The sequence below is a fragment of the Silurus meridionalis genome, chromosome 26, assembly GCF_014805685.1.
Source record: "Silurus meridionalis isolate SWU-2019-XX chromosome 26, ASM1480568v1, whole genome shotgun sequence".
In the NCBI taxonomy this organism is placed as follows: Eukaryota; Metazoa; Chordata; class Actinopteri; order Siluriformes; family Siluridae; genus Silurus; species Silurus meridionalis.
Genome location: NC_060909.1, coordinates 9,993,820 through 10,020,899, shown reverse-complemented (window position 1 = coordinate 10,020,899; position 27,080 = coordinate 9,993,820). Strand labels below are relative to the sequence as shown.

At 37.8% G+C, this 27,080-nt stretch overlaps 1 protein-coding gene across 1 annotated transcript in view; it reads left to right on the top strand.

Moving 5' to 3' along the window:
* The first annotated feature begins 232 nt into the window (after positions 1 to 232).
* Positions 233 to 27,080, top strand: part of nkd1 (NKD inhibitor of WNT signaling pathway 1) — a 37,486-nt gene continuing 10,638 nt past the window's right edge. The window contains exons 1-4 of the mRNA XM_046840891.1: positions 233 to 428; positions 538 to 570; positions 770 to 909; positions 23,948 to 24,005. Coding sequence (XP_046696847.1) covers positions 404 to 428; positions 538 to 570; positions 770 to 909; positions 23,948 to 24,005 — 256 coding nt within the window. The 5' untranslated portion in view covers positions 233 to 403. The remainder of the gene's footprint in view (positions 429 to 537; positions 571 to 769; positions 910 to 23,947; positions 24,006 to 27,080) is intronic.

The window sequence follows — 27,080 nt, the reverse complement described above, 5'->3', positions numbered from 1 at the left end:
TTGTCTCACATTCTCTTTATTGTCTTGTCTTGTCTGTTTTGTCTTGTATAGTCCAAGCTAAATGTATAGTTTCTATTTATGTCTGTACTTTGAGAGTCACTAACAGCTGGATCCAAATTCATTGTGTGTGTCCACACACTTGGCCAATAAACCTGATTCTGATTTTGATTCTGAGGAGGGAACCACAAGAATGAATCTGGCAACCCAAAGGGGCAGTAAGAGGCGGGCCTGGGAGGGCAAATGCGCGCGTGAGGGTGATCAGAGCTACCACTCGCGCTCGGGCTCGGCGTCGGATGTAACCGCGCGCGCATTTCGCTCTCACCGTGGACCGAGGATCACGCTTTGGGGTTTTGTTGGATTACAACCGATCTGATGTTTTGTTCCTGCAGTCTGATGCGGAGAAATGGGTAAACTCCATTCCAAACATGGTAAATATTCCCATGCATTTATTTGATCGTTTTATTTTTGCATTTGTATTTGTGCATTTTGCATCTACTAACACAGTTTTCCCATTTCCCTTCCCAAATTTCCCTAAAGCTGCAATCTGTAAACCGAGGGAAAGCCCGGAAGGTGAGTGAGTTTCACTGATTGCATGTGAAAGGAAATGTAGTATTAGCGCATTATGAGCTGTTGAGGCGTTATAACGTGCCCGTTGCGCTTTTCCGTGGCGCAAACCGCACCACAAGTTTTAAGACTTTATCCATATTATTGTGCTTATTTATGTGCATTCTCGTGTTCAATGCACTTTTTTCTTTGCTGTTCGTGGCAGGTGATAGTTTTGTAGTGAATGCCTGCTTGGCAAGGAAAGGACTGGACGACTGGCTGGTGAAGCAGAAGTATTACTGCGCGAGCGCTCGTTTGGAGCAACAGGACTGTCCACAGAAAAGTACCTGCGGGACACCAGCGAGGGTGAGAAACCCGTATATCTGCCCTGTGATGTGGTGTATAAACTCGTATAGATATGCGTGGACTGCTTTTCATATACGTGTATTATTGTGCATTTGCGCGTTTTGCGCATCCCCGACGTGCGCGTTGCTCCACCGCACTTCCCATTGCGGGGCTTTTTTTTGTGCAAGATTTGGACCGCAAGATGCGAAAAGTATAGAGTGAGAACGCTCTGTAACTCATTATTTCAGCTGGATGTACCGTTATTTTGCCTCCAAACCCCGTTTTTCTAACTTTAACAGCATGTTATTATGACGTAACTTGTTATTCTGACGTAATAACTCCTGTCAACTAAATTCATTATTATTTCAAGATAATAGTTGACTATTACAAATGAATCACTAGCTACTATAAGATCTTATCGTATTTTCATTTCCAGCTTGGTTTTCCAAGGAAATTGTTCATTGTTTAAGGATATGGTGTTGCTATTTAAATTGGATCTTGCTATTATTTCAACCCAATTAACTAATTAACTTGTCATAATGAATATGTTACAGCCTGTCAATTATAGATATATTATCTCCTAATTTAATAGGCAATTATATGAATATTAGCATATAATTTGAATAATTTATATAAGCATTTGTTCTTATCTGTTGTGTTGGTTGAATTGATTTTTGTGCAAAAAATGTACATCTGATGCTTGGCCATAAGTAATATTTTAAAATAACAAGATATTAAGTTGAAATATCCCGAAATATTGAGTTAAGATGCTCAGTTCAAACAATGACATGACACTTCCCAATTTGTCTTTCAGTGCTTTGTTTTTGTAAATAATGTACACAAAAAGTTTTGTTTTCTACTTAACACAAAGAAAAAGTCATTTTTATTGCAAGATTGATTTGAGTGATCTTAGTTCGGATTGTTATCGTGTTCAATTGGTCGCTTGAACACAAGTCAAGACTTTTAGTCAAGTTTTTTTATTCCAAAATTGTGTTTGTTTTGCTGAACATTTGCTGAACATTTTTTTTGGATTCTGGATGATTCCTTTGTTCCATTATGCCTCAAAAAACTCACAAATATTTTTACCTACAAAGGTTTGATACTAAATGTTTATTTGAAAAAGGTTTTTAGAAAACTAAAAATGAGTCCTGAGTTGCACTGGTTAGAAATAACTTTTTTATGCTGCTGTTATTTTTAAGAGTGTAAGTAATGTGTTGTAAATATTCCATTTGTAATTCCTAATTGTTTCTTGGCTTTGCCATTTTCTGTGACTCGGCCAACTAAAAGACCACCCCGTTTTCCCCCCTTAATGGGTTTCTGCGCTTGGAAAATTATCTTGGCATTGTGCTTTTGATAATCAAGAACAATACTGAGCGTGTATCTTGCAGCAAGCTGGGAACACACACAGAAAAAGCAAAAGATGCTTTGTTTTGTGGCCCGAGCCCGACTACAAAAGGCAAGACCGTTATTTTGAGCTGAGATGGGAGAAGTTTTTTGAATCCACACACCCGCTAATGAATGGCTTTTAAAACGCCTGCCAACGGGCTCTCTACAATTGCAAATGCTCTCTTTGAAGCCTGAGGTAGAGCCAGGAAACTTTTTTTTTTTAAATGTTTGTTCCTAGCAATGATGGGAGGGGGAAATGTCTGGTTACGAGATTTTACAAAAGGTCCAGAGTTTGTTTGCACCTGACAAGTAGGCGCTTTTTTTTTTTGCCTAAAAGGAAAAGAGGAGGGAAGTGTTCTGACATATTCCTTAAAACAGTAGTTTTTGATGCATTACCAAGGAAAAGTAGACTTTTGATGCATTACCAAAACTGATATGAAGCATCGAGTTTAGAATACTACAAAGAACCAGAGTATTTGCACCTGACAAGAAATCATAATTAGGGGTCCAAGCACTGACTGTGCAGGAACCATGTTGTTTTAGTTACAATCGTTTGTTTATTTTTTGACTGATAGAAGGAGTTGTGAGAAGGAAAAACTTTTGTTTCTGGCTGCAGTGAATATATTCATGAGAATGACAAGATTTAAGTTTTATAAAAGTCCAGAACCCGTTTTTTTGTCTTGACAGGCAATCATATTTTGCTGAATAGAAGGGGCTGGGGGTGTAACGAAACGAGTCGGAGGTACCCAAAGTGTTCTCTGCTTGAGGAAAATGCCTTTGTGTTTAGATGAAAGATGAGGTGAAGTAAAAGGAAAAGATGATGGGAAGGAACGAAAACTTCACACCAAAGTTAAGGTGTGTATTTCAAAAAAAAAAAAAAAAACCCAAAACATTTCATTGCTGCCATGAAAGTAGATGGGAAGCATCGAGTTTGGAGTTTTACAAAAGACCGGAGTCTATTTGCACCTGACAGGAAATCTCTCTTTTTTTGGCTTAAAGGAAGAGTGAAGAGTTTCGGTGGGGGGGACTTCACACAAAGTTTTTTTTTATTGTTGCCATGAAAGGACTCAACCATATTCCTGAGAATGTTGGGATGTGAGACATCTGTTTAAGAGTTTTTCAAAGGTCCAGTCTGTTTACCTGACAGGCAGTTGTTTTTGTGCTCAGAGGAAAAAAAGTAGTGCATGTAAATAGTTGGACATACCCAAGGCGTTGGGTAAAATGCCTCTGTGTTTAGACGAAAGGTGAAGTTTACTTTTTTCCCCCCCGTCAAAAGCACGAGGGTAAAGCGGTTTATTTAAGCAACAGAGGAAAGAATGTGTCAAGGTTCAGAACAGACGCAGCGCTCTATGGAAAGCGATGGATCACGGTGGGCTTGAAAGCATGACGGGCTGGTGACAGGGGTGCATTGTGCAACCGAGTAAAGGAGGAGGGAAAGGGAAGGGAGGGAGCACAAGCCTGTCTGTGATTTGGCATCCTGGTAAACACACAAGAACGTCGCTGTTTGAGAAGAGACGTAAAGCTCTGGAAGCACTTCTGAGGAAGCATAAGCCTCTTTTTTGGGTCACGGGACTGCCATGTCTCAAAAGAGTTTTTGAGAAAGCGAAAGGGGATGGGGGGGATGATATTAGGGGTGTTGGGGTGCTTTGAAATCTGTCAGACCACTCTTAAAAAGTTTAGTTGAAAGAAAAAAAAACAGGCCACTTTGCAGGCTTTTTTTAAAGATGGATGCAAATATTTTTCCACCTCTTTTTGACAGAAAGCATGGACTGTTTATGAAACAGCTAAATTCAGAATGAATATATCAAACCACTTTGTGGATAACAGACAGGATGTTTGTAGTACAGCACTTAAAAATGTCACTTTTCTACCATTTGGCTATGTAGTCAGTATTTTTCGGGAGCTGTCTTATTTAGGAAACAGCATTTCTTCTAAGCGTCTTTATTTTTGAGCAGCTTTGAGGCAGCATCTTGCTTGGCCAAGACTTTTGTGTAATTTTGCTTTCGTGGATGTTTCAAAAGCACAGACACAAATGTTGATCTGAATGTCTATAAGCCTATGATTATTTCTGCCTAGATAGTAGGTGATCGCTTATCATTGGCTTGGGACCCCTTTTAAAATCTCTTGAAAAATCTCTAAACATTACCCATTGAAGGAATCCTAGAGGAACCGAGGACTATGCCCAAGAGATGTCAAAATGATAAAAATTGAGATTATTAGGTAATAAATGAAGTGTGTCGGAATACAGGTGGATTTGTACAGATACATCTTGGGTTTGTCCTGCTCTGGGAATGATTAAGATTTCATGTAGAAATGTATAATTGATGGCCTCCTTTCAGAATCTATTTTTTTTTTTTTTTGGAGAAAAATCTAAGTAGTAACCATTAAAAAAAACCTGAACTTCTCTAAAAATAAGTCAGATTTCTTTGTCCAACTGAGGCAACTAGTAAAGATTTAATGTAGAAATCCAAATGGATAAAACCTCTTTATTAATCTCTAACTAATTAAAGAGCCCTCAAGGAACAGTGAACTATTACCAAAAGAACCTAGACTCATGAGATTATTTGCCAGTGAAAGAAATGGTTCATAATATGGATTCTTAGATTTGTCTTGATTTGAAAACTATTACATGGTCGACTTTTACCCCAGTTCCCAAAAGGATTAGAGTGTTTTATATATCTAATAGAGAGAGCTATTTTATTATCTAATGAAATAGATTTGTCAGAATAGTATTTTTTATTTTTCATGCAGGGCTTCACATATAAAACCTACAATGTAGAGGTCTATCTTTCACACTTTGTTCCAAGAGGAACCATTAGCCAAAATATCAATGGGAAGCAGCTTGTTAAAAATAGAGATGAATATCTGGTGAAAGAGGAAATCAAAGGCATCTCTGATCTCTATCTTGTTATGAATTTCATCTAGAAACAAGCAAAGTCTTTACTCTCCAATTGGTGGTGTCTACACTGTTTTAAAGGTATAACATTATGATTTAACAAGTTATATAGCAACTGCAATTAAAAAAACAATGGAAAAATTGAAATGAAAACAGGATTGTTATAGCTGTCAATCCAAGGCTTTGTGCCTGTTGGTATGTAAAATCATTTGGCACATCCAGAGCTTATCTGGAGTTGCTTTGGCTTTTGGAAAATCAACTTCTTGCATATGTAGGAAACAGGAAGGGAAAAAACATTGGCGTGAATGTTAACTTGATGCTTCAGGCATGTGTGCAAAGTAGACAGATAAAAGTACCTTGTTGTTGTCATCATTTTTTGAAGTATACAGATGTGATTCTTTTTTTTTTTTGGCAACAGTAGATTTATTATATTCTTTGTGATTGGATAGATCTGAAGTCTGCTTGCTCCCAAGAACATCCCATAAACATTCGGATGTCAGGCTTTTATTACAGCTATGCTTTTGAAGGACATTGTAATAAATTTAAAATCATTATTGTGATGCTCTAAAAGATTATCCTGTGTAGTTTTCGTCTATGACTTATGCATACCCTTAGGACAAAATGAAGAGAAAGAGAAACTCCCAAGATTTCACAGATGTTCCTACAGTTGTGAGAAAAATATCATATAGTAAATGGTACAAAATTAATAGTAAAAAAGTTAAAAATTAGTTATAAGTTTATTAATTATTTATTTATCAGTTATAACTTTTATTTCTTCTATCATCTGAAGTGTTTGGAGCCATTCGGAGATCAGACACCTTCTTGATCATCTATTGTAAGACAAAAGAGCACACGTATAGAGGGAGAGAGAGAGCGCGAGAGAGAGAGAGAGAGAGAGAGAGAGAGAGAGAGAGAGAGAGATACAAATGTAGACACATAAAGAAAGTGACACATAGAGTGTGGGACCTGCAGAGAGACGTGAAGAGAGATACACATAGAGCTATATAAGCCTGCAGAGACCAAGAGAAAGGTAGAGAAAAAACACAGAAAGAAACACAAAAATACACAGAAAGTGATACATACATCGAGAGACATTTTTCAGAGAGGAACACAAATGAAGAGAAACTTACAGAGAAACAGAGAGACATACAGATACAATGACACAGAAATAGACTGAGAGAGAAACAAAAAGATTTAGTACATGAGGTGAGAGATACTTGGAGGGACACATACATACAGAAAGAGAGTGGGGGGGGTAGAGAGGGATACACGCATTGATAGGCGCATACAAAGAGACACTTTATTGTAAAGAGTCACACGCTCACAGATGCATGCAGAGACAAATAAAGAGAGACACAAGAAGAGACTGGGAGGTACATGGAAGAAAGACACTTGGAGATAGATGCAGATAAACATAGAAAAGGGGATACACAAAAAAAAAAGAGTCACATAAAGAAAATTACATGCATAGCGAAACACATGAGAGACTTGAAGGCATTGGAGTGTGATTATGGAGATTTGTGCTCATTCAGCTACAAGGGTGTTAGTTAAAGTCAGATTCTGATGTAGGTTGAGGAGGCCTGGGGTTCTGTCAGTGTTCCAATTGATCCCAAATGTGTTCATTAGTGTTGAGGTCGGAGCTCTGTAGTAGGTCACTCCAGATCTTCCACTCCGACCCATGTAAACTATATTTTCATTGGGCTTGCTTTGTGCACAGGGGAATCGTCATGCTGGGAAATTAATGGTACTATATCCAAAAACAATCTATACAATAGAGTGCCTCCAACTTTGTGGTAATAGTTTGGAGAAGACCACTTATGGCTGGGAAAATGTCCGGTGTCCCAGTTCTGTTAGAACCTGACTTCAGGTCACGGCACCATTTTATTCCCCGTTGGTTCTTTTTTGTCGATTTTGCTGCATGTTTTTTGCATGTCAAAAGACACACACACACACACACACACACACACACACACACACACACACACACACACACAGACATATCAGTACTGCATTTAAAATGTCTTGAATTTGTTCAGGTGGATACATTTTTTGCTAAAAATATTATAATTTTTTTGTAGCCACGGCATACAATTAATAATTTGTTGTTTCTTTATTTGAGTACTGACGTCCAATTCCTCAGGTATCCAAGCTTATTAAATGTGTACATCCTTTATTGAACAATGGACTAGGAAGAAATAGTCTGAACCCATGCGGTAGATTTACATGATTTCATTGACTTGTTCTAATAAGGAATCTAGAACATTAAGAGAACATTAGATAGGCCTTGAAGAACACGTGCACATTTGCCAGATGGTTTGAAGTGATTTGGCAATGCTGCATATGGATCCCTGCTGAAAGACTTGGACTGTTTGAACAGTTTGGATTTAGCAGAGTTTTGTGAGTGTGTGTTTTTTTTCACATAAATTATTAAGTCCTGTGAGCTTAATGTTTTTCACAGCATTGAGGGAAAAAAAACAAAACGGAGCAAGAAGTGCGTCTGACCATAAATATTTATTTGAAAGTGTTCGCTTTGTTTTAAGTTCAACAAAGCGTTTCAAAGATAGCTTAATATTTAATTACGTGTTAAAGTTGGAGGCAGCGCTCGCTTAAGGCGCATAATTTATTTTCCCGCCTTCCTGCTTTTCGAGCTGTTTGTTGTTTCGGGGTTGCTTTGTTCATCGGCATCACTTCTTAGAATTTTTGAAACAAGTGCCAAACATATGCAAACTTGTGATTTTTTTATTGCGGTTAGAGTCACGAGTTAATTCTTGATTGCGAATGTGTTGTTTTGCATGTCATATTGTAACATGTGTCACGTATATACTTCAATACTCTTCTGAGGTTTTCACTATCCCTATTTGCCTAGACTGACATTACCAAACAAGTTTTGTGTGTGTGTGTGTGTGTGTGTGTGTGTGTGTGTGTGTGTGTGTGTGTGTGTGAAAAGAGGGTGTTGTAAAATGTAGACTATATGGGAAGGACAGTGGGGAGTCAGGGGGTCAGGAATCTGTTTGATGTTGAGACTCACTGTGGCTGAGTGCTGAAAGTGTCCTCTCACAGGCTGACCCTGCTCATAAAGCACTGCCTTCACACTACAACAGGGCGATATGACCAAATAATATTGGTATAGTTATGAATTAAACCTGTTTTACTCTTAAGATTTCCTTTTAGGTTTATTCATTGTCACACTGTAGGAGATAAGCTCAGTAAAATGAAGTTCATTGTCCATGTGGGAATAATAGATACGCTATTCAGAAAAGCTACTACGCTCTGTTACACTATCAGCACAATCAGGGCTCTTGCAGAAAATGGTGTTTTATAAACAAAGGTTTGTGTTGCAAAAACAGAAAAATTCTTAACGTTAATTTGAGGGACATTTTGTCCTCAGTTGGAAAAACTGGTTCATTTACATTTTGTCTTTGCTGTTGCTGTATTTATAGCCATTCTGTAATCCTATACTATACTCCTATTGCTAGCTTTAACAAATCTATTATATCAGAAATTTCACACACTGAGAAAGTTTGTCATTGGCTATCTCTGACAAGTCATAACCAAGATTCGAGAATTATTTTCTTATGTGAGATTTTTGTCTGTAACCCACAAAATCAATGACATTTTTCCTGAAATGACCGAATGAAAACCAGTGAGAATGAAAGAAATTCTTTAAGCTTGCACTAATAACAGGCGGCCCAGGTACTAAGGGGGGCCAATCATTTATTCATAGTGAACATAGGAATTTCATTTTATGGTTATTCTAAAAGCAAACAACAATTAAGATGCCAGATTTAGACCATACATTATACCCTATGTAGTGGACACGTAGTAAATAAATATCTGTTTGGGATTTCAATTATAGATCTAGATTTTATTTAGTGGGCCACGGACTTGAACTAATAATCGGAATAATCAAAATAATCAGACGCATGGAAGTATACCTTCATCTACTTTTTGCACTGTACCAATATAAATCATCATCTAAGCAATTTATTTTATTATAAGTCTATAAAATACAAAGTATTTTTTAATGTGTTTCATCAGCATGCAGTTTTCTGCTCGTTTATTGGCGTATGTGTGTGAGTGATTGATTAGTGCGTGTTTGGCAGGCAGGTGGAAGATCAGTATCTTTAGTGGGTGTTGGTGTGTGAGGTCTCCAGCTGCTCCCTCTGGTTTTCATGGTTTGTTTGCGTGTTTGTGTGTGTGTGTGTGTGTGTGTGTGTGTGTGTGTGTGTGTGTGTGTGTGTGTGAGAGAGAGAGAGAGATGCAGGACCCTCAGGTCCCCCCTGAGGACACTCTCACTACTCTCTTTGATACATTTGACAGCAAGCTTCCAGTTTTGGATATATCGAAGACATTATAACAACATACTCGCAAGAAAAACCTTTGGCAATTTCTCAGACCTGGAAGATTTTTCAGGCTTTTGTCTGATCTTGTGCCAGTTTGGAGTTATTATACATCTCTGGAGAAATATTTGTCCGGCTTAAATATTGCCATTATTTTTTTTCACCATCTTTGTCATACTCTGCATTCTAGCTGTCTCAATCGGAATGTCAGAAAAAGAAAATTCCCTTTAAAACACTTTAGTTCTCTTTGTTTATCTTTCTTTTGTCTGTTACTTCCCAAGGTTGTCTTTTTATCATCTGCTTTTGCTCACATCCTTTTTTTTCTTTATTTGTACCCCATTTTTTGAAGTTTTTGAATATCTTCTTTCACACTCCTCATGCTGGACTCAGTAACTTACTACTCATCAGCTTGGAGTGTGTGTGTGTGTGTGTGTGTGTGTGTTTGAGCGTTTGAGTGTGTGATTGTTCCCCCGTGCTCCCTAGGGACCTGACTGTTGTGTGAGAGAGATGGAGGGAGAGGGAGAGGGAGAGAGAAAGATGGAGAGAACCCGGCTGTTGTTTTTCTTTTGTGAAAGAAGAGAAAGAGAACGCCCTCAGGGAGGAGACCGTAGCACCCGGCTGGAGTTGGGGGCCTCTGAAAAGTTTCTCATGAGAGGGCAAGAGAGGGGAGGAGAGGTGAGGGTTAGGAGGGTACAAGAGAGAAGAAGGGAGAGGGGAAATGAATGAGAGACGAGATCTATGAAGTAGTGTGTGCGTGTGTGTTTTATATCATGGTGGGGAAGAAAATTAAGGCCTTGAGTAGGATAGAAAGACAAACATATGTGTGTGTGTGTGTGTGTGTGTGTGTGTGTGTGTGTGTGTGTGTGTGTGTGTGTGTGTGCATGTGTGTTTCTGTGTGGCACTTTCCTACTCTCATCCACTTAACCATAGTAACGGTCTTTTTAACCCTGTCATCACCACTCAATTACATATTGATCCTTTTGTTGTTATTCATACTCCAATGATAGAAATGTATAGAAAATGTATAGAAATTAAATGTTAAATCGGATTACTTTGCTTAACTTAGGGTTTATTGTATTTTGTAAGTAAGGAAGACAAACTCACAATGTGTTTTCTGTTCAAAAGGTTTTAAGTTGTTAAAAAAACACTTGCCAGGCAACTGGAAATAACTTAGACTAACAATCACCCTAGCAAAAGCCATAAGGTTTTGTTTTTGAAGAAATATTTTTAAGTAATGTATAAGCAGAATGACAATAGAAACATATCCCTATTAAAAAAACATTGGAAATGCCGACATTTTCCTCAGAAATATTTCCAATGTTTCAATAAAAAGACCTCTTTTTAAAATCCATTTATCAACTGCTAAGTGATTTCCAGACGCTTAGAAACATGAACAATTTGTCAGAACTAGCTATCTATAAGCTATTAGAAAACTTTGGTGGTAGTAAATTAACTAAACTTCTTAAGAAACATTGGCCAAGAAATTTCACGTAACAATTTAATTTAATGTCTAGAAACTAAAACTTGAAACTTGTTAGCAACAGCATGATCCAGTGATCTCTGTGGACAAGCATTAGTTTGGGTTCCATTACTGTTAGTTGTTTTCTTCTCTTTGTAGTTGTTTATTTATGATGAACCATACACTTTGAAACCTTTCTCCAGCTTCCTTTGCAAGTATTTTTACACAACAAATGTCTAAGTCTGACAGAAAATACCACAGGTATGTGTAGTGAATGAACACCTGGTAAATACATATATATTGGATGTCTTTGCATAAGTAGCCTGTTCCACAAGACATGAGGTGGAGCATTTCAAAATGTAGCATTTGTAAAAAGAACAAGCACTCTGTATGTTTTCTGCTACTCAGTAACATGAAAAGCTAGATATTTTTGTCTTACTAGCAACGAGTTCATAGTTTGCTAGCTCTAGCATGTTTCAAAGATGTTCCATAAAGATAATTGTGTACATTGTAAATAATCAACTACGAGTTGGTAACATAAACTTAAAATTTCATAAGGCTGAATCACACTCCTGTGTCGTTAATTAGTTTCCAATGCCAGCATGTCTGCTATGTTTTATTTCCTACAGTAACGTTGAGTGATTTTTGTCATATATCAAGTCCTGATGAGCTGATATTCATATTTGTCTCAAGTCAGATTGACCATGTATGTCCATTTGACCATGACTTTGTGTGTGTATCCATCTGTGTGTGCTTGTATGTGTGTAAAAATAGTGAACCCGGAATGTGCGGTATTGGGGAGTGGGTGCGTGTGTGTGGGGGCGGATGGTCTAGAGTGGTGCCTGGCATAAGAGAGGCCTAGTGTGTGTGTGTGTGTGTGTGTGTGTGTGTGTGTGTGTGTGTGTGTGTGTGTAAGAGACGTGATCAACAGCTGAAATGCACACACGCACAAATGCAATGCAAGTTTCAAGTCAAGTCAAGTTTATTTCTATATATAAAATATATATTATTTCACAACGGACGTTGTCTCAAAGCAGCTTTACAGAATTTAAGAGTTAAAGTGAACAATGTGTATTTATCCCTAATGAGCAGCCATGGTTGACTGTGGCAAGGAAAAAATCCCACGCGCACATAAAGGAACAGCTAAATCCTCCATTTTCCTTGTGTTCACACCAGCACTTACACATCTTGCCTCATCCCTTCATCTCTTGTCCTTCCACTTGTCTTATTTTGTCCCATCTCCTCTCCCTTTTTCATGTCTATGTTCAGTTTCTCTCCTTTATTATCTGCTCCTTTTTTCTCTCGTCTCATTTCCTGTTCCTTTATGTTTGTTGTCTCTCTTTTTTTATTCTTTACATTTTCCTCTCCTCTCCTCTCCTCTCCTCTCCTCTCCTCTCCTCTCCTTAGTTTTAGCTAAAGATATGAGTTTCAAATATGTGTGTTTTCAATGTGGGTTTCGAATGTGTAAGAGGCTAAATGTGTTATTTAAAGGTAATTTTTTGGAGAGTGTATTTAGTGGGTGTTAGATGTTCCGTTAGTTTGTTCCACAACTCTACAGATGTAAAAGGCCTCCCTCTATTCCTGTAAAGGTGTGGACCTGCCATGTGTATATATGTGTGTATGTGAGGTTTGGTTATTTATTTTTGTGTGTATATATATACAGTAATCCCCTGTTTATCCCGATGGTTACGTCCCGCCCGCGATAAACGATAACGATAAACGGACGCCACCCCAGGAATGCTATTTTATGTATACAGAACTGTACTGTATTAACATTTTACTTCATTTTATAATTAATAATTATATTTTTATTAATAAATTTCAGTATTTTAACATTAAACTCCAAAAAAGCAATTCCCTATAAGTTTTTTCGTCTATCGTTCTGTCTGCGAGACACCGGGTAAATCAGCCAAACAAATTAATTATGTGGCAAATGCAATTCTGCGTTAAACCAGTGGCGCGAGATTCGAACCGCACTAATTACTGTATTTGAGTTGTGTCTCAGTGATCTGAGTTCTTGTGACTTGGCAGTGGTGTGGGAATGTGTCTATTCCTTTGTGTATATTCCTAGGCTTTATCTGATGATTAAACACAATGGACTATATGTGTATATTGTAAAGTGCAGCGTTCACAATGTGAGATGTTATTGGGCTGAAATATTTCTAGGAAGTGTAATTGGGTCCAAGATAGCCAGGGTATTCCTTTCTACCTCATGTCCTTTACCCCTACACACACACACACACACACACACACACAAACACACACACAAACACACACACGATAAACAGCATTTGATAAAGGTAAACCATTTGCAGTTATATATTAAAGGGAGCAAATGGATGTGTGTTGTGAAAGAGACAATAAGGTCTCAGTGGGCCATAAAATCATTACACTGCCGGGATAAAAGTTCACAAGATTACAAACAAGGACAGCGAGAGAGAGAGAGAGAGAGAGAGAGAGAGAGATTGAGACTTTGGACACTTTGATGTGTATGAGGTAATGGTGAGTGAAATGCTTGCAACGAGGGTGTGATAGAAGATGCTCAGAATATAATTGGAATAAAGTTTTTTTTTATAGTAACACTTCACTCACAGGGTCTTGTAAAATCTGTCTGTGGAACAACCAAAAAGAGGTATAATCACTATGTGTTACAGTGAACTTTTCTAATTAGTTTCTAACGAGATAGGAGTACAGTGTAAGAGCTTTTAATTATTGGCTTTAACTACGTTTAACTTTGTCAAATAATTGTTCTTTATAGCTGCTTTAATATAAGTAATAATAGGAACCTGTTTTGTGGATGTGGCATGTGTTTGAATGCAAACATAAATAGATAAAAATGTATGATGTTATTCTTAATTGTTGGCTCTGAGAACATTGAAAGATAATTTATTTTGTAATTTCATGTCATCACATTGTCATACTGGTGATTACGGTAGTTTCCTACAAAAGCACACACCTAATTTCTGGACGAATTACAGTGCACAAATCATAGGGAAGTTCCTTCCCATTTTTGCCTTGCACAAGTTCAAGTTTGTCTATAGTTACACACAGGGATGTATACGATTCGTTCTGGATTTGGCAACGTGTCGTTCATTAATTGGTGGCATGTACAGCATGGTTGTGGAAACGTGCCAAGTGAGATATGAATATCCGGCTCTACTTTTAGCTCAACAAAGTTCTCCGCTTTGAAGATGAGCTTCCTAGTTCTGTTCTGGACTCAGATCAATGTTGTCGTTCTCTGAATTCATTGCCCATGTGTCATCCTGACCACTTCCTTTTTTCAATCTAGCATCTTCATTTCTGTGTTCTGGATAATTCTGTTATGAGAATGCATTTATCATCACTCAAGCTTTCTGTTGCTATTATTATAAACACCTGTAACTTCATCTGATCTGATTCACCATGATTCTTCTTGTTTATACATGTGATTAGTAAGTCTCACGACGCCATCAGTTGACAAGTGTCTTTGTAGTGTAATTGATCCAGATGAAGCTCAAGTTAGATTTTTCTAGTCTTTTAAATTCCCATGGGCCACAAGGTTTTCAGGCTTTTAGTATGAATATGCTTTAACCTTAAGGTTATCTGTAAGCTAGTGTGCTCAAATCAATGACAGAATTCACATTTAGAAGATATACTTGTATGGACAAAAGCTGACAACTGACTTTTCCAGCCATATGTGGTTCTTCAACAAACTGTTATTACAATGTTAGAGGCAAACAATTGTATGGGATGCAGTAGCATTACATTTTCCATTCACTTAAACTAGGAGACCCAAACTTGTTCGGCATTACAATGCCCTTACACATGAAGATATGGTTTACATGGGTTGGAGTTGAAGATCTTGTGGTAAGATCAGATAGTAGTGGCCTACTATAGAGTTCTGACTTCAACCCTATTTCAACACCTTTGTGATGAATCAGAATGCCAACTGCAACCCAGGCCTTCTCACCCTCACTAATGCCCTTGTGGCTGCATGAGCACAAATCTCATCAACTACACTTTGAAATCTAGTGAAACATCAGGTTATTATAACAGCAAATGGGAACTAAATGTGGAATAGGGTGTTCAGAAAGCACATAGAAGTCTATGGTTAAGTGTCCACAAACCTTTGTCCATATAGTATATATGCAATGAAAATGTACAGCTTATTGCCACATCACCAATATGGATTAGTTTTGTTTAATCAAATGATGGCAGAATTTTAAGTGTCCCACCCCCACCAACTTTGCTGAGGATGTTGTTGTTAAATAAGAAAAATAATATTGTCCAATGTTTAAAAAAAATATTAAATGCTATTCGGGGTATGATGTAAAATTCCTAAATTTGCTATAATATTTTAATCGAATATTTCATACACTCCCAGAACTTTGATGTTTGTTGTCTTTAGTCATAAGGGCACTAAATTCGAAAACACATGACCGAAGTATAGTTTTCACAATGTGTGAGAAAAGACAAGATTTGTAGATCGTGAAGACATCTTAACTGGAGATAAAATCCATGAGACAGGGTGAAAAATTAGTAAACAGAGACAACAATAATCTGGATTTTGTTCTTTTTCATGTTAGATTTTGTAGGTCACCAGTACAAACTCTTTGATCTTGTACTCAGACTAGACTGTGGCTCGAAGTTGCAGAAGAGCATGAACTTAAAAGGAGCGTGAAATTCTGCTTTATTTATCTGTAATCTGTTGTACCTGACGATCATGGCAATAAACTGAACTTGAAGTTCGTGTGGGAAATGGTAAGAGATGATAGGGTAGTGTGTGTGTGTGTGTGTGTGTGTGTGTGTGTGTGTGTGTGTGTGTGTGAGTGCAGTGTACTCATGCTGTAGGCTGTAGCAAATCTGCTGCAGCTTCAGCAGCCTGATGCTTTGATGTGGATGAAGTAATGTGAAGGAAAATGTTTGCAACAGTAATCTCATATGAGTAACCGCTGTAAAACGCTCACTGCCGTAAAGACGGATGAAATCGTTCTGAAGTTCTGGCGTGTACATGGGGTTTGGAACTAGGCCCTTCATCCCCCTAGTGGAAGCATGATTATGGGGTAAGTAGGTTATTGAGGAAGGGTGTAGGGTGTGATTTTCAAGACTAGATCCTCGGTCTCACCAAAAAGTCTCAAATTCCCTCGCAAGGGAATTGCTGAAGTGTGCACTTCCGTCCCTGAAAAAGATTGTGGAAGTAACATTACACCTGTGCAGTGTTAAAGATAATACATTTGACAGCTTAGAAGGAGCATTAGTTTGAAAAAGCTTGGTTGACTAAGCGTATTGAAAATAGTATAAATACAATTTTAATAAAATGAAACAAAATTGCAATGACCAACTTAAGGTTAGCATCTAATCTAACGATTAGCCCCTGTTTACATTACGAATATGGAATTAGCTTTAAAGAAAACATGATCTAGACTATACATATCTAGAGTGTATACTTCTGGACAAGGGAAATGACCCTAGTACAAAATGACAAAATATTAAGTGTGAAATGGCCTTATTGGTCATGAAATAAACTCAAAACTGTTAATCCTGCTTCAATTTATGTGCCTTGACCAGATGCATCAGAAAATTACTAAATAAAAGAAGATATTTTTTGAAAGAATCTTAAACATTTTTATTTTTATTTATTTTTAATGAAATTTACATCAAACAGTTTAATCATTATCATGACTTTTACATACATGGAGACTAGATATGTAAATTTACCACAACAATTGACCACAGCAAAAATATGCAGGCAAATAGTGGCACAGAACATCTGTGGACTGCATGTGTTCCTTCATTTTTTGACCAATCATTTATTGACCATTAAGTGCTTAATACTTGCCATTTTATACTTCCTTTTCTCACAGATGTTGCCTCATTGTTAATCTTAGGCCAAAATGAAACAGGCAGAGTTTAGAAAACTACCACAAAAAACGTACACAAATTGAATGTCTAAATAAGAAAATAAATGTCTGCTTCAATGATTTCTTTCATCCCTCCATCTGCTGCTCTGAAATAGATCTTCGCTCTGAACGCTGCATTGTGCCAAACTTGCACCTTCTTTAATTGAAACTATGAGTGATTTTTGTTACATTATTACTGAGTTGTCTGTGAGAGAGTTTGGTGTGAGGCTCATTCTCGTGTTTCTGCATGTTCCACTTCAATTCTTTTTTCTTTGAGACTGCAGTTTTGCACAGAGTGCTACATGGTGCACTGTTATCAACTCCCGCTGCTGTCGCTTTCACTAACGCATTACCTTTTATTTAAAAAAACAAACAAACATGCATTTCTGTTCTTCACCAAATGATGTGTCCAATGCAAAAATCAACAGTGTTCATTATCTTCATCATGTAAACTAAACTCTGCAACACTTTTAGGACCAAACAACAAAATTGTGACAGCATTGTGTTCCCATCACAGGGATTCATTTCTGAATGGTTTAGCTTCTAATCTACTCTCTCCCTTTCTCTCTCTCTCTCTCTCTCTCTCTCTCTCTCTCTCTCTCTCTCTCTCTCTCTCTGTTTTTCATTTCATACCATCCCCTGAAATCCTCCCTCTGTTTCATGTTTGTGTTACACTTTCTTTTTATTTTTTCTTTGTCTTTTATCCCCCTTTTGTCGCTCCCTTAATGATCCTTTTAGCTCAGTGGCCTGGAGAGAAAGAGAAGAAAAAAAAGAATGTGAGAGGCTCTAAATGAGCTTTTGAGTGTGTTTGGCCTTACAGAACACTTTGGTGTGTGTGTGTGTGTGTGTGTGTGTGTGTGTGTGTGTGTGTGTCCGTCTCCCTTATGTCGGCTGTGGAATTTTTTTCCTTGAACTTTTTCCATGGTGCTAACATTTTAATGTTTCAAACACCAGGGGGCTGTGTCATGCAGACACACATACATAGGCTTGCACACACACACACACACACACACACACACACACACACACACACACACATACTTGGGTCTGTCTTATTCAGCATGTGTTGCCAGGTCAAAGCTGGCAGGACCTCAAACATTTCCCACAGTGCCAAATCCAAGTCAAAGCAAAAGATATACTCATCATCATCATCATCATCATTGACTTCATAGTCTCTTCTACTTCTTATTCTCTCTCTGCCTCTCTCTATTTCTCTTTCTCATCCCTCTAATCACCCCCCTCCCAACCCCATGTTCAACTCATGTTCCCAGTGTTCCCAAGATAGTCTCTGGATTTTCCCTGGCCAGGATAAAACAGTTCCTGAACAGTCTCACTACATGTTCTTCATTCTAATTATTCCTTGTGTTGACAGATTGTGTCATCTGAAGCAAACTTTCAGGGGGTTTTCTATCAGTTCTTCTGATTTATTTATATTTGTTATTTCTGCTTAGTGTTCCTGTACATGGTGGCTGTAGATCCTAAGGGCGGAGCTTCATGTAGGGTTTATTACAGTTAAATTATATATATATATATATAATTATGCGGATGATCTACGGTCGTAAACTGTTGATCGGACGGTGAGTAAAGGGGAATAGAACCCTTATAAAGGGGATGAGTAAATGGAGGACAGGTGTAGGTGATTAGCCGGGGGAGGACAGTTGTAGGTGATTAGTAGGAGGGAGAGACTGAACGAGAATGTGAGCATTGGAGGGAGACGTGACTGGTGGCTCCCTTACAATTTCATTGCAGTGCACAATATTGTTTTTGTTGATTTTTTTAACAACTGTCAATTTACTTTAACTACAATTATTGTATGCCACCCTCGGCCCTGTCTAAGCCACCTGCTGTCATTAGTTGCTGAATAGGATATAGAGCTGTTGTGTCTAATCAACAGTTTGCACATTTCAGAAAAAACAAATCGACCAATTTTCCAATTCGATTCGGTCACAATTAAAATAAATATAATCTCTGTAATCATTTCCTATTTATCCAAACTATAAAGTTTGATATATGAGTGGGGAAATCTAGTAAGTAGTGAATATAGTGACAACTAAAACAAGTTTGAAGGCAGAGCAGAGTGTGTGTGTGTGTGTGTGTGTGTGTGTGTGTGTGTGTGTGTGTGTGTGTGAGTTTCGATGTTTCTGTAATGCAGTACACCACAGAGTTCCACAAGCATAAATTTTGTGTGAAGGCTCTTTAGCAGCTTTGATGCTTACAGCAACTCAGTAACTCCTGTCTTCTCCTCTCTTCTGGCACCTGTCTAAAGAAAAACATCTTGTTGTTCATTTTTTTTCTCCCATGCTGTGTGAAACTTCACATCTGGAAAAGCTGTTTGGCCTTGTTGGTGTGAGGTAAAAGGAGAAAAGTCTTGTTTGAGTGTCAGAGACTTTGGCGGAGATTTGGCACGCTGACATTTCTCCAGCATCTGGTTTGTACCTTCATAAACACTTTATAACTCAAACCATAAACAAACGGAAACAAAAAACATTCTATTACTTTGATTTGATGGAGACTTGAGGGTCGGTTCTACTTACACAGGCGGAGTGTTCTGCATCCAAGTCGTCCTTGTCTGGAATAGTCATCACTATATCAGACTGTGTTTCAGCTCAGTTCCTCATGGAGCTCGGCTCACTTTCCTCAGAAATGAGTTGCAAAGGCGTGTTTTCAAAGACAAACCAGCTGCAAATTGGTCTATGGGTCTGTAAAAATGTTTCATGAAAAATTATAATTTGGGCAGAAAATCAATCCTAAACCACTAGTCATTTGTCAGCTTGTCATTTTTTAAAGCTTTTGGGTTTTATTATGATATCACAATCATCCTAGGCCAAGGCTATGAAGGGGAAATAGTGAGCATACATAAGCATCTCATTAAGGAAGGGGAGGGGTTGCATTTTTTTTTTGCTAGTAATATCTTGAAACACACTGTTTAATCATAAAATTTTTGTTGCGTGATAATAAAGAAATGTAACTTACTATTTTCATTCAAATCCCATTTTGCCCTTAAGGGTGTGCAAACTTTTGCACATAATAAAGAGTACTTGATTAAAGCGCTTGATCTCCCCCCCATTTTTTCGATTCTCCCCTGCCTCATGCTGCCTCTTTTGATCTTTCCTCATATCATGACCTTTGACCTGAAAGGGTTAAAGGTTGATAGACTGTCAGCTCCAATGAATATGCTGACGCCGGTTAATGGGTACACACTCGGCATCCTTGAGGGTTTTGTTCGGCGGGATTGTGCCACAGCAAAGCCCTCAGTTCAATTAGAAAGGGCCAGTTATTGTTGTGTCGCCCCACCGAAGGGTTCTTTAGTGGGATACAAAAGCACATGGGAAAGATTTTGATTCAGCATTCACAAACTCCAAACTCTCTCATTGAATCTTGAGGTTTAGAGTTTTTATGTATACAACCGTCTGGGAGCGCTTTTATTAGCCAGTGACACGGAGAAGTACATCAAACATGACTGTACCTTTACAGACACGTCGCAAATATATACGTACGGCATACTAAAAATATAGAGCCGCTTCTGAAACGAACAGATCTGGACCACATGGAAACGTTTGGAGGTTATAAACCATCAGCATTCTGTATATGTATGTGTGAAACTGGGTTTAGTCTGTCTCTGTAAGTCTGGGTGGTCGATGCTAAACTTAGCTACATGCTACTAGGCAATAGGGAGTTAAAACCATGTCTGAGAAAGACGTCTGAAGCTGGGTGTTACTTTTACTGACCCCTTTAATAAACACCTACCTTATTAGCACACCTTGTAGGTATGCAATCAGAGATGTAATTCACTGTGTGTAAGTTGCTAACCGCTTCATTAGAATGTTTCTTACTTCATGAGTGATGTTTATAAGTAAACTTGTTTAGAGATTTGTAGATTTTTCAAATTGATGCCTTTTATGTACAGGGTTCATTTTGTTGAAGGTAAACCTGAACTTTAACTTTAACTGTACTAGCTAGCATAGCTAATGTCAGTAAAATGTAATATTCTTTGCTATTCTGTTCACTCACAAGAAAGGGTTAATTATGTTATTTGTAGTTTGTCATATGTGGGCAGGGCCTCTGCACCGTGCTGTATACTTATACACATGCTTACTTACATAATTGGATGCATTTATACTTACGTACATACTACATATCTACATATATCCATTTATATGTACATACATAAATACTGACAGCATCTACATGCATATTTACTTTTGTAGACAGTTGATATTAACTGTATATGATAAATGTATGCATACATAATTAGTTACATATTTACTAACTTCCTAACGTCCTTAGACACTTTCCTACCTGACTACATATATACATGCCTACCTACTTACATATATACCTACTGTACATATTTACATATATTTGCATACCATAAGAGTATTACAATACAATACAATACAATATTAGCATGCAATAGACCAAAATGTCAAAATATTAAGATTTTAATAATCTTAACAACAAATAATTGTTCATAAAATGAGCAAAAATTTAACAAATGCACTTTTGTGTAACCATTTCATCATTTTTTTTTTTTAACTGTTTGTGGGAAAGGTAGACACAGGAAAATTCACATATATAGTCTGCTTGTACACAAAGACTGTTATTTTATTGTGTTGTTATATTTTGTTGTCTTTTATTGTTTTTACTGGAAAGTTTTATATTCTGCCATTCGGGCTTGCTGTCTTTTTGCTCTATAGTGTATGTGTTTGCACTCAGGACTGAAACACCCCGATTACCCTGCCAAGCGAGTTACATGTCAATCAGCGAGAGGTAGATGTAAGTAAAAATACTGTGGAAGAATGTCCCGAGAGTGTGAAAGCTATATCAGCCATTAAAAGAAGAAGAAGGCAGAGAGGGAAACTCGGACTAATAATACACCTCCATCCATCATACAGCACAACAAGCAATTAGTGCATTCCACCCTGACTCGCTTGCATGCTCCACTACAGCCTCTGTGTGTGTGTGTGTGTGTGTGTGTGTGTGTGTGTGTGTGTGTGTGTGTGTTTCTGAAGAAACAGGAGTGTTTTTTGAGGGGTAATGGACGGGAAGTGGGATTGGGCTGTTCTCCACAGGTCATGTGATGCTGAGTTGAAACGGTTTTTGATATGATCTGAGCAGAAGTTTTTCTTCAGTCGCAGAGTGGCTGCCATTCTAAACGCATCCTTCCACCTACTGTGTATGCGTTTAGTTTTATAGATCCATATCAGCCAGTCGTAAATCACAGTGGTGATGGAAAAAATGTACAGCCAATGGGATCTACTTGTTAGATATCCAATATCATGAGAGCAGAAGAAATGGAATATAAATAGAAAAATATATGAAATACAGATGTGGATAAAAATACAGTGAGTGTATCCAGGTTTTTGAATGTTTAATGTTTAAGCATTTTTATTTTAGTAATTTCACTTTAATACTATAAAGGTGAACAGAAAATGAAACCAACGAATATGTGTAGGTAAAATGAGAAATTTCTTTTTATCTTAATGAATTGATATCATGTTATTAAAATGGCATTGATATTGTCCTAATTTATTCAGAAAGAAAGCACACATTTATCGTTTATTCTTCAAGTATACAGGATATTTTATTACGAACCCATTTATAGTAAGATCTGAGGAAGAGCTGTTTATCAGGTTTACAAATTTTCCTTATTTAAATGTTTTCCTTATTATTTTATACAGTCTGTAGCAATTATATACGATAATATTAACAATGATTTACTACCTTCACCTTCTTAAATAACTGTTAAAATAAAGCACTTTTTTTCTGTTTATTTTTAGCTTTAGGTTATTTTAAGTGTCTGCCATATACTTATGTATGAGCTGTTAATAAAAGTATTAGGAGAAATGGTTATATAAACCTACAATTTGAACAATAACCAGAATGACAGGCAAAGTTAGCAAATTAATCAACACCTTCTGACCAATGAGATTCTAATAACTTCTCTCTAATAAAACTGTAATAAACATGACCTGCTGCTGCTCAAAACCATTTGACGGCCAGCATGTGTTAGTAGAATAGAAATAGATCGATACTGGATCTGTTTTGAGGGTCGCTACGTGCTATCCTGTTCCACCATTAGCAGATGTGGCAGACGACTTCTCATGTGCTTCACACGCTCCAACTATCATCTTACACTCCTCTTTTTAATCCTTTCATCTCAGTGTTTTTTCCCCTGTGTGTCATGGTACAGGCTAGACAGAAACAAATGACTCCATTTGACCACTTAAAAGAAGAAACATTCATAGGCAAACCTCAAACATCAATTTCTCTGCTTACTCACGATATGTGTAAGACAAAACATACAACACAATTATAATATTAGAGCTGTTCAGGGTGCTTTCAGGTACAACAGAACTTACTGAAAGCTAAAACAAAAGTAAGGTTTTAGGATGATTTTATTTATGTAAGAAAGAAAACATGACATGGTATATAAAAAGAATCAATGAAAGAGCAGGGTGGAGAAGAAGGTTCTGAATGACTGTTTTTTTCCCTCATAAGAAGTGGCTTATTGTGCTCAATAGGGTTAAGGTCAGAGCTCTATAACAGGCTACTCAAGATCTTCCCCTCCAGCACATGTAAACCATTTCATCATAGAGCTTAGTGCAGTTTCTCAGCTGAAGAATTTCCATGGGAGCAAAGTGATTAATTATAGCTTTTCCTGTGATTGCGGACACTGAAACTGCTGACACTGGAGACTCCTTCCATACATGCAAAATAAACCATTTTAATGAAAACTTCACTATTTTAACAATTATCCCTTTTTATTTGTTTATGTGGCGCATCAAGTTCACCGTGTTGTTGCTATAGAAATGATCAACATATTGTAATTTTTAAGTGTATATTTGAATGTAGCAAAAATGTTTGCCATGATTTTGCTTTAATGGAAACAATACAAAGTAATTTTATGTTTGAAAATGTATTTAAAGCTTTAAATAAAAATAGTGGTAAATTGAAGAAGCAAAAAAAATAAACCCAAGAATTGATCTAATAAAATGCACAAAAAGGATTTCGCAATGCTGTAATGTATATATGTGAAAAATATAGGCTCCTTCTTCTAAAGTAAAAGCCATGTTTCTGTCCTTTTTCTGTTTTTTAGGACCCTTTGAAGGACGCTTGTGCTGAGGGTATTAGTGATGAGCACTATCGTTTAGAAGGTAAACACCTCACAAATTCTTCTCTCTCTGTCTCTACCTTTCTCGTTCTGCATTCTCTCTTTCTGTACATATTTTTGTTCTTTAAATTTTGACTCTTCTGTTGGACCCATAGACAAAATAATCCCTATTCTTTCTCACCCTCTCTCTCTGTCTGCATTTTCTCTTTCTGTGTGCAATGTTCATTGCATTTTGACTTTTTCTACTCACTTTTAATTCACTCACTTTTTCTCCCTCTTTCTCTCACTTTGAATGAAGATTGTTCCCTCCATTATGCCTTTTTCAGTCCCATGGGCTCCAATGCACAATGTCTTGGGTGTTGTTTGTTTGTTGTAAAGTCGAGGTCGAAGGCCACAAAACAGTCCCTTAACCAGAGACAGCATGCAGATACAAATGCGGCGGTAACATGTGATGTAAGATGTGAAAGTAGAGGAGGTGTTCACTCTGTCTATGTGCTGATAAGAATCACTACCGTAGCCGGTTTCAAAGCTCACACTGCTTTATACGCCTTTAGCGTTTCAGCACATGTGCAGTCTCGTGACTCATAGCATTGTAGCTACACGGTAGATTTCAATGCTGAACCAAGATGAAGAGAGGACAAGGCCATATGAATTGCATATTCAGCAGTTTAAACATAAACTGTCAGAAATCTTTAAATACACTATAACAATACATGTTGCTTTCAGAAGTCTAATCTCTGAACTGAAGTTTGGTAAAAGAAAAAATAGACAGGATTTTTTTTACTTTGAAACAAGTGAGCCAACCTACCATTAATTATAAATTCATGATGCATTTACTTACATTTTTACAATTAAATATTGTACAGTCTTGAAGACTGTAAACAGCCATGTGCCATGAATTCATATGATCAGCTTTGGGTTGATGTTCGGAATAGGAAGCTGAGTAGAGCGTTTATTATTGTTTATTTGTTTTCTCTAGTTGGAGATTAGTAATTTTGAGTCAAATTGCTTATTTATATCACTTTGTCAGAGAAAGGCGGGACATGATGCAAGGCCAGATTATTCTGTCAGGGGATTACGGGTGACTGGGTGAGTGAGGAAGGACCCAAATGCAGGATGCGACAGGGGGTAAGAAAAATACAGGCTTTAATAAAAAGGGAAACTGAGCAATGGGGCAAGGCAAAAACAAATCCAAAAACCAAAAACCGGCAAACAGACCAATATACGGCAAAGCAAAAACACAAAAGCCGAAAACAGTCCAAAGTACAAACCAGAACAGAGCAGAACAAGGGTCAGGCTCAGTATCCAGATCAGGATCCAGAGCAGAGTATTCTCAGGGGCAATAAATCCAGCGAAATAATCTAGCCCTGAGCTAAAGTCCAGATGTCCTTATATACTGGGTGGCGCAGGAAAAACAGCAAGATGGCCGCGGACCCGGAAGTGCGTGCTGCAAAACTGGAAGTGCGCACCGTGTGCCCAAAAGATCCTGACACTTTTTAGTTAAAATTTTGTTACATTTTATCAAAATGTATGGATAAGTCTTTTTTATTTGTTGTTTAATTAAAAGTAAATTTTTTAGGAACATTGAAGGTACTTATATTTTACTTTTTAAAATATATATTATATGTATTTGTGCAAAAAAGAACATGGGAATAAAGGGGTTAAAGGGTCATAAAGACAAACACAAAAAGATTGGGAAAGAAGACAGAAAGAGGCATATGATTTCTCAGAATGTTCTGAGTTTTAACGTGAGATCAGAGCTTTTCTAAAATTCACAGCAGGCAGGACGATGGCTGAATGGTATGTCCTTTGGGATAGGTGTGTGTGTGTGTGTGTGTGTGTGTGTGTGTGTGTGTGTGTGTGTGTGTGTGTGTGTGTGTGTGTGTGTGTCTGTGTCTGCATGGGTGTTATATGAGTTCACAACATGCTTACAGTGTCCTGTGCAGCATAAACACAGTAGGTGGTCTGATGTTTGCTCTGTTCGAGCCGAGTCTGCCAATAGGAACAAATTGTGAACTTGTCGAGAGTGTGTGCGTGTGTGTGCGTGTGTGTGTGCGTGCGTGCGTGTGCGTGTGTGTGTGTGTGCGTGTGTGCGTGTGTGTGTGTGTGTGTGTGTGTGTGTTGCTACAGTAACCCCTTCATGCCACTTATTGCTCTTATAACCCTCCAGATAAGAATCTATGAAACATGTAGGGTGCACAGGCAGATTTCTGCCTTAGCTCACAATGTTGCCTTTGAGTATGTCGTCGTGATCAAAAGCCCAGAGCCGTCGCTATTTCCCTCAAAACAAGTCTGTAAAAGCTCCCCGGGACGATTTCTTTCATTCTCCAGCACTATCCTTTCTCTCTCTCTCTCTTTCATTCCCTTTATCACGCTGTTTTCTCTGATGAGGGACAGGACAGGTCCTCTTTGATCTGAACTGATCAGCAGAAGAGAGAGAAGAAGAAAAAGAAGAAAGAAAGAGACACAGAGAGAGATAGAGTGTGTGTGTGTGTGTGTGTGTGTGTGTGTGTGTGTGTGTGTGTGTGTGTGAAAGAGAGAGAGAGAGAGAGAGAGAGAGACACTGTTGTATGTGTTGATCCTTTGGCTGGCACAACAAACACAGTTTTAGATTTGACTTTGCTTAATTAATTAGATATTCTGTTTAGCAGACGGACTGATCCTCGGCCAAATGGTTTGAGAATGGAACTTCAAAGCGTGGGGATTGGGGGCAGGGGGAGGATTTAGAGTGCAGGACGCAGTGGCTGTCTCTGTGCACAGTTTTAGATCCATGCGTGTCAGAGCGCATAGACGTGTCAGTGTCCAAATATAGGAATTAGCACATTGCTTAATAATTTCATGTTGGTTTATAGTGAGCATCGATGATTCCACAGTGCACAAAGCTTTTTTTCTCAATATTTATTATAATAAAGACAGAATTCTATTCTCTAATGTTCATCAGGGGACAGGTGACAGGGGACAGGGTGCATTGACTCAGCATCTTCTTTCCCAGCTCCACATACATACTGAAAAAATCATGGGAAATCTTTCACCTTCCACCTGCCATCTCCACCTTCTTTCGCAGAAAGTCGACCCTTTCATATATAAAATATAATTCTATAAATTCCTTACAAACACA